Source organism: Vespa mandarinia, chromosome 15, assembly GCF_050613455.1.
Source record: "Vespa mandarinia isolate Hongniang chromosome 15, ASM5061345v1, whole genome shotgun sequence".
Taxonomy (NCBI): domain Eukaryota; kingdom Metazoa; phylum Arthropoda; class Insecta; order Hymenoptera; family Vespidae; genus Vespa; species Vespa mandarinia.
The window spans coordinates 4,647,501-4,656,659 of NC_140824.1; the positions used below are offsets into that span (position 1 = coordinate 4,647,501).

General features: G+C 34.9%; 1 protein-coding gene across 2 annotated transcripts in view; it reads right to left on the reverse strand.

Moving 5' to 3' along the window:
• The window catches only part of LOC118449696 (pikachurin), a 41,662-nt gene extending 32,983 nt beyond the window's left edge, over positions 1 to 8,679 (reverse strand). Inside the window, exons 1-2 of one of the 2 annotated variants that reach the window (XM_085661637.1) lie at positions 7,831 to 8,679; positions 1,770 to 2,666 (exon numbers count right to left, since the gene is read on the reverse strand). In XM_085661637.1, the coding sequence (XP_085517763.1) occupies positions 1,770 to 1,884 (115 nt within the window). In that variant the 5' untranslated portion in view covers positions 1,885 to 2,666; positions 7,831 to 8,679. Of the gene's footprint in view, positions 1 to 1,769; positions 2,667 to 7,802 lie in introns of both variants that reach the window. The other variant, XM_085661638.1, reaches the window with a different exon arrangement.
• Positions 8,680 to 9,159: the final 480 nt, after the last annotated feature.

Sequence of the window (9,159 nt, forward strand, 5' to 3'; positions counted from 1 at the left end):
CTACTACTACTACTACTATCACCGCCTAATGTAATTTATCTTTATTAGCATGCCGACGCTCAGATCCGAGCTCGACGAGTTTATTTTAACCATAGTAGATACATACAAGGCTATGGAATTATTTCGTTATGGTTTTGAATACATTTCAAAATATATTGGATAAAGGATCGTTTGGTAAATGTGATAATGACGACGATGGGATTTCTTAATGAATTTTCTTCGGTTATAAACTGGGGATAATAATACGAGACGAGATCAACGTTTGAACCATAAAACGGGACTGTAATATTTCATTACGAATGGAAATGTTTCGCTTTTCAATATTACCCGAGATTTTATTAAAAGGATCGGTTAGGTGAAAATTACGAGATGGCAATGCTGTCATAAAGGATGAGATTTTTTTTTCTTTCTCTTTTTCTTTTTTTTTTTTTTTTCTAATGATATTTAAACGTACAAAATATTCGAAATTATAAATGATACGACACAATCACATTTTTAATACGTTTCGAAATATATTGGATAAAAGATGGTAAATGCGATAATGACGACAATGGGATTTCTTAATGAATTTTTTTCGATTATCTATATCTAACTATTCGAAGTTATAAAGTAGGATAATAATATAACGAGAGTCAACGTTTTTACCATAAAACGATAACATTAATATTTCATTGCAAACGAAAAATATTTGTTTCTTCTGTATTATCGAAGATTTTATTAAAAGTATCGATTCAATAAAAACGACGACGGTACTGTTTAATTTATTTTAATGGATTAGTTTTCTTCATGAATACCTAGATGTTTAGATATTTGTAGAATCATAGACTACAGTGTAATATACTAAGTAACTAAAGACTATACGAAGTTATACGGATAATATGACATAATCGTGCCCTCTTGTCGGTTACAAGACAACAGGTCCATGTCTAAAAGCTTCCGAGGTCAACAGGTAGCTTCGATAGAAGGCACTGAGGTAGAGGAGAGGGCTCTTTTGTGAGGTCTATGAAAACAGTGTGTCGTGCAATGGATCGATTCGTATGGCTGATCGCTTTTAACGTTTTAAAGAAGGTTTTGATCCTTTAATATTACTGTGATTCATTGATCGAATGTAATCGAAGTATTGCAATGGGCGGAACAGGGCGGCGTTAAGAGGAAGAAGAAAAGAATTTCTCTCTCTCTCTCTTTCTCTCTCTCTCTCTCTCTTTACGTTCATATAGACAACAACAATCGATTATGATAGAAGTTAAAAGAGAAAGAGAATTTTAAAAGCAAGAAGAAGGTCTTCCGAAGGCTGACAGCTTTTAAAAGGACGAGTGCAAAAATTGAGGATTTAAAAAGCTAAGGGAGGAATACTAGGGTGAAGAGTCAAAGTTCTATGGGCCACTCGGTTCGAATCTTCCACGGGGGTTGCTTTCAAACTCGCTTGATGCCTATTCAGTTAAGGCTGTAAACGGAACACGATGACGAGGGTGAGTTAGCTGCTAGCTAGCCTGCCGTCCGTTCGACTTATTCTTCCACTCACTTCATAGGGAATCGCCGTTGTTCCTTTCGAAAGGGGAATCTCTAATCTAAATGGCCTTGAAATTATCCATAAGGCTCGTAAGATATAAATGTTCAATAGTGCAGATGATTGTTACATCTTTTTTTTCTCTTTCTCTCTCTCTCTCTCTCTTTCTCTCTCTCTCTCTCTCTCTTTAAACGAATCGATAGACGATCAAGAATGTTACTTTTAATAAACGTTAATTATTAAAATTGAAATAAATGATTACCTTGAAAAGCAGCCTCGAAGGTTGTCTTCTCCTCAACAGGATTCTGCGCGAGGACTACGCCGATCGCGAGATAACCGAGAATCATGATAGTCTGGCGACTACGGATCCTTGCCATAGTCCACAGTTAAACATGCACGGCCCTTTCTTTCTTTGGATCGATCCTTCCTTCGTTCTCTTTTTATTCGACCGTAAGCTCGTCGAGACGGTTTTAAACACACTGAAAAGAAGAGAGGCGTTCGCGAACGCTTCAGAAAACTTTTTTTCCTTTCTCCTCTCCTAGCTCGCTCTCACTCTCTCTCTCTCTCTTTCTTTCTTTCTTTCTTTCTCTCTCACTTCGCCACCCTTCGTTTCTTTTCTTCTTCCTCGTCTTCCTTCTCTTTTGCACCTTCGTAACCGTGACTCTTGTCCGATCTCTTCCTCCTCCTCTTCTTCTTCTTCTTCTTCTTCTTCTTCTTCTTCTTCAGTGTAAAATGGACGTCCAGGAAAACACAAATAGACAGATAGATAGATGGACAGAGAAGGAGAGAGAGAGAGAGAGAGAGAGAATTGGAAAACACACACAGAGATATAAAAAAAAAAAGAACACGTATACACAAATACACAGCACACGTGTCAGTTGATAGGACACCTTCCCTTCCTTCCTTCCTTCCTTCCTTCTTTCCTTTTCCGTCCTTCCTTCCTTCCTTCCTGCCTTCCTTTATTTATTTCTTTCTTTTCTTTCTCTTTCTTCTTCTTCTTCTTCCTTTCTTTCTTTCTTTCCTTCCTTGTTTTTCTTTCCTTTCTCTCTCCTTCTCCTCTCTCTCTCTCTCTCTCTATCTATCTCTTTCGTTGCTTTCAGTCACTAGGGTCGAGTGTCTCGAAGGGAAACCGTGTAACGTCGATCGAAACTCTTTAAACCTGCGAACCAATACGAGATCGTGTCAAGTGGACGTCCTATCTCCCTCTGTCTCTGTCTCCCTCTCTCTCTCTCTTTTATACATATCAGCGAAACGTTTCGTTCTACTCTACGATAAAAAGAGAGAAAGATATAGATAGACGTATAAGTGAAACAAGAGAAAGAGAGAGAGAGAGAGAGAGAGAGAGAGAGAGAAAGAGAACGAGTGGGACAGAAAAAGGGATAGAAAAGAGGGATGATCCGAGGGCAATAACTCTCTAGCTTCTTGCGTTCCTTTCTTTTTAACCCCTTTCGAATACCACCCTAACCGTATATAACCATAATTACTTTTCCATCGATGAAGAATCTTTTTTTTTTTGTTCTTTTTTCTATTTTCTCATTCTTTTTTCTACTCTTTTCTCTTAGTGCTTCCTTTTTTTTTCTGTCTCTCATTTCTTTTTGTTGCCTTAAATCCTTCCTGCTATTCCTTTTCATTTCGCGATGCACAAGTATGCTCGAAAGATAGAGCATATTAACCATCCCGTCGAAAGCTCTTATCTTAAGAAGGACATGACACGTATGTATGTATGTATGTATGGATACGTTGTAATCTAGATATCCGTGCAATGTACGTGCATAAGCGCGTACATATGTATGTGTGTGTGTGTGTGTATGTGTGTTTGGTGTGAATCGTAAGATATTTAACCCTTTGAACTTCTAAGTCGAGCCTATCTCGACATCAATTTGCTTCATAGGTGTTTATATTTCGATTTTAATTCGATATTGTTCAAAGCGCTATATTATAATTATTTTTTATCATGACAAATGTTGTACTTTAATTAGAATAAATTATATGTTAAATAATACATATATACATATATATATATATATATATATATATATATATATATATATGTAATTTTTATCGATAATAAAAACTTTTCAATTTCTTTGCAAAATGAAAAAAAATATAGAGTACAATGATATATGGTTATTATCCTAATGTTCCGATTACATTATATGAAATTTTGTGAACAAATAAAACAAATTATTTCGTCCGATTGTAAAGATCGATTTACTCCTGAATGCAAATTGTTCAACGGTTATTCGCCGAGTAAATTAAATAATTTCTTTCATGTAAAATCTCTACGAGTGCGATTGAAACGTACTGTTTACGTAGCCACCATCGCTGAATAGATATTAGGTAATCCGATATTACCGTGAAACGTACAATTAAAATGGATTTCTATAAATGGAGAGAAATCGTATGAGCTTTTATGAATTTTTGTATTTTCTCTCTCTCTCTCTCTCTTCTTAATTTTCTGTTATTTATTTTTTTTTTTTCTTTATCTTTAATCATATCTTTTTTGTCAGCTATGTGCAAGACGGTAGAAATCGTGACGATTTCAAAACATATAAATACATAATGAATTATAAATAAAACTTGAAATAATGTCTTAGTTAAATAATTATCAATATTAATTGAACGATTATTGTATCAAAAAAGTTATGTTATAAAAAAAGATGATTAAAATCTCATTTCTCATTTAATTTTATTTTACTTCATTTCTTTTATTTTTCATTTTTTTTTTTTTTTCTTTTTTTATCTTTATGAGCCACGATCGTACCGATAATCATGAAATTGATTTCATAACACGATGGAAATCATTTAACTTAATTAAATTCGTGTGGCTGGAAAATTAAAGCATATTAAATGTTTAATACGCGAAACGTATTCAGACCTGTGTGTATTTGTTAATTTGTTAAAAAAAAAAAAAAAAAAAAAAGAGAGAGAAGAGAAAAATATGGAACAGAAGATAAATACAATCTATTAATCATTATCGCGGTTCTTTCTTGCTCATCCTGTTAAAATTTTTTACGATCATTCGATCCAATAAAATTATTGTTAAAATATATTCGTAGTTAAAAATCTATAATATCATAACGGTAATTGACTTGTAATCAATTCGAAAATATGAATTCGTATTAAATCATTTCTATGACGTTAAACATTGTTATAAATAATGTTAAACATTGGATCAAACGTTACGTAAAGGATACAGTGAGATAACGTAAAACATCGACTTTAATTTTTAACAAAGATTGGAACGCAAGTACTACGTGTAAACTGTTAGTTCGAGCGAGTTATCGGCATTGTCGATCATCGACTCGATGAGCTTCGAAACCTGGGGGAAAGAAAAGAAAAGGTACGAAAATAAAATAAAAAACAAAAAAGGAGAAAAGAAAAAAAAAGAAAAATAATATGAAAAGGGTTTAAAAAGCGGAAAGATAATTCTCCCGGCCCATTTATCCTCGCGCCTATTATTTAAAACGTCTAATGAAAGCATGAGCGTGACACTTTTTCAACTATTACGTTTTTCTCTTTCTCTCTCTCTCTCTCTCTCTCTCTAGCTCTCTCACAGGCATACTCTGCTCATTTTACTATAATAACAATAATTAAACAAAACATTAAATTTTTCTTTTTTCTTTTCTTCTTTTAGACTTTTGCGTCTCTCTCATTTCCGTCAAATTTACAAGTAAAAATAAACGATCTAGATTCCAGTAGTCAAATCATCCTGCAATTTTATTTTCTTTCCTCGACATGACAGTAATAATTTTTTTCTTTTTTTTTAATTCAGTTATCATAATCGAATGAGAATTCCTTTTCCTCTTTCCTATCCCTAAAAGAACTCGTGTATCGAGTAATCGAATCATACAGTAATATTTTACCACCCTACACCATAATTATAATAATAATAATAATTAATAGTAATTAACAATGATAATTAGATAAACATTTTTACATTCCTTTTTTTTTCTTTTTTTTATCAAAAAAAAATTGAAGAACCGAATAGCCGAATATCTTAGAGTAATTTTCTTTATCCCTATCCCATAAACCTTCTCAAGTCTCCGTAAGATTAATGATCTTGAAAATGACCTGTCTGAGACGAACGTAACGTGATACCCTCCCTTTGATCCCCGTGATACCGTTCTTTAAATTTTAAAAATTTTTAACAAATTTTTCCCTCACAAAATACAAAGAGTACAAATCGATGAGATAAAAAAAAAATTTATTTTAAACTTTTGAAAAAAGAAAAGAAGAAAATAGAAAAGAAAATAAAAGGACAAACGTTGTTATATAAGACGTGCTATAATAAGAATATCAAGTATATATACTATATATAATATAATATAATAATATTGATATTAATAAATTAGTTATAAATAAGTTTATGTAATAATAATAATAATAATAATAATAATAATAATAATAATAATAATAATAATAATAATAATAATAATAATAATAATGAAACAAATTTTTTTGTTCTGTCTCTATTTTTCGTCGAACAAAACTCAGGAATTATATATACATAAAAAATATATATATATAAATCTAAGCATGGAGTCATTTAAACACGCTCCAATAGACGTACTCGTGTGACATTTTATTGACATTTTCTAGATAAGTTCGAAAGGCTAAGAGGCGGCACAGAGTACACGTTTGGCTTAACGTTGGACGTAGCGACGGCTTGCAATGGTGTCGTCTCGTATTTAGAATCCTCCTTGAGAAACGATATCGACAGTGAAAATGTCCGTGTAATATGTTTATCGGCTAGAATCGATAAACGAATTTTCCCTTAACGTACGACCAAATCGAGCGACAAATTATTACGCGAGAAACTTGTAAACGAGCATGGCACTACATCTCTAAGTGTACACGTTCGCACACACACACACACACATCGACACAGACATACACATTATACGAGAAATGTGCTGAATATGTTAAAATTTTATTAAAAAGAAAAAAAAAGAAAATAAATACATAAATAAATTTGAATCCAAAGATCGAAAGATATCTTTGAAACAATATTAAACTATATTAAAATATATTAAACGACCGAGTCGTTACTTTTAATAAGTAAAACAAGGGATGAAAAATAAATAGCAGAATGAAACCGAAAGAGAAAGAGAGAAAGAGAAAGAGAGAGAGAGAGAGAGAGAGAGAGAGAAACATGAATATTCGTTATTCCATCGCAGACAGAATATTAATATTCGTTATATCGTCGGAGTGCTACAAAAATCGATGTGTATAAATATATGTATATATATATTTATATATATATATATATATATATATATATATATATATATAAAAGAAAAAGAGAGATAGTGAAAGAGATAGTGGATGAAAAAAACCCGAGAAGCACAGAGGGAAACGCAAATTCGAATTTGCTCTACACAAACGTAGCGAAAGAATCAACGCTTGGCACACACTGTACAACGAGTACGTACACACGTAACTGTTGATTCTACCTGTGTAAAATCGACTAGCTTTCTTAACACGTTGAAAGATCAACTAAGGGTAAGCTTGCCTTCTATTGCCCTTTTGCCCTATGCTTAAACCTCACCAAGGAAGATAAGCATCGTGAACGTTACTCTTTAAACTCGTACATTCCGCGATCGAAGGTTTACGTTTAAGCTTAATAAAAATATTCTTCTATCTTGTCAATATTATTAAAGAAAACTCATAATATTTCAATGTTATCATATCGAAATATAACTCAATGATATCAATCTGGTTGAATGGGTACGTTATTTGAGTACGTTAATAGAAAAAAAAAAGAAAAGAAACAAAATAAATAAATAAATAAATAAAAGCTTGAGGTAAGAACGATCGAACAGACGAAACGTATTGGAAAGAAAAGGATAGAAGTATAAAAAAGGACAAGAGGGTGTGTGTTTGTGTGTACGAGAGAGAGAGAGAGAGAGAGAGAGAGAGAGAGAGACAGAGAGAGAGAAAGAGAGAGAGAGAGAGAGAAAGGACGAGAGAGAGAGAAGATAGAACAAGAGTTAAATTAACTATGAAAAATTCTTCGATCCTATTCACGCGAGACACAATCGATCCTGTTGTCTAACTGTTGGGAAAGCTCGCGTGTAGAACCATACAGAGTGAGTGAGAGAGTGAGAGAGAGAGAGAGAGAGAAAGAGTAGGAGAGAGTGAGGGAGAGTGAGAGAAAGAGAGGGAGAGAAAGAGTGAACGAGGGTAGTAGAGGAATACAGGATGGCGAACATGGAAATAGAGAATTGAACGAGATAAAATAGAAAAACAAGGGAGAATGATCCGAGTTAAAGTGTCATTGACACACACGCACACGTACGCACGCACGCACACACACGTACACATGCGCGTTGAACTCCTCCTCTATTTCTTCTTCTTTTACTTCTTCTTCTACTACTACTACTACTACTTCTTCTTCTTCTTCTTCTTCTTCTTCTTCTTCTTCTTCTTTCTTCTTCTTCTTCTTCTTCTTCCTCTTCTTCTTCTTTCTTCTTTCTTCTTCTTCTTCTTCTTCTTCTTCTTCTTCTTCTTTCACTTCTTGTTCGTATCTCTTTTGGAGCACTATCTCTAGAGTGCTTGCTTTTTACCCAAGACGCACAGCTTCGAACAGCGCGTTCGCATGAAATGCGAAGAATAAATGTTCACGCGAGTAAAGGGCTCACAGACTGGAGTCAAACAGACAGACAGTCAGACAGACAGACAGACAGACAAATAGATAGAAAACGTACGACGCGATGACTTTCTCGTGACTCCGGTAAGAAGAGTAACACTATAAGTTAGAGGGAGAAAGAGAGAGAGAGAGAAAGAGAGAGAGAGAGAGAGAGAGAGAGAGAGAGAGAAAGATAGATAGAGAGAGAGAGAGAGAGAGATAGACAGACAGAGAAAAATATATAGATGTAGCGAGTAAAAGTGAATCCGTGTATAACAGTGTGTGTGTATGTGTGTGTGCGTGTGCGTGTAAGTGTATGTATGTGTATGTGTGTGTGTATGTGTGTGTGTGTGTTTGAGAGAAAGAGAGAGAGAGGGCACGAATGAACGACGATCGTAACGTGAGAGAGCAACGCGGCTTCCGCCGACGCCGGCCGGTGCTTCCAATCGAACTGCGGGGGTTGGTTGACGGTGGCGCCGCCGAGGGACGCTGAAAGACGCCGTGTGGAATGCGTCACGAGCACCACCACTACTACTACTACCACCACCACCGTCACCGCCGCCGCCGCCGCCACCACCACCACCGCCACCACTACCACCACCACCGTCTCCGACCACCACCACCGTCGCCTTCGATCGGTCGCCATATTTCTTTTGCCCTGCGTTTATTATACTACCCCCGAAAACGACCTTCTCTCCAGGCTATCCAATCAGGTAGGGGTGAGAATTCCCTGGACGGAAGTCCCCCCCCTCTCTCTCTCTCTTTCTCTCTCTTTCTCTCTCGTTCTACGATTTCTCGACACTCTTCTCTCGATAAGCCTTTATCGGTTTACGCACTTTTTTTCTTCTTCTTCTTCTTCTTCTTTAACGTACTAGTTTCCTTTTGTCTTTCTTTCTTTCTTTCTTTCTTTCTTTCTTTCTTTCTTTCTTTCTTTCTTTCTTTCTTTCTTTCTTTCTTTCTTTCTTTCCTTCTTTCTTTCTTTCTTTCTTTCCTTTTTTCCTTTTTTCCTTCTTTCTTCATC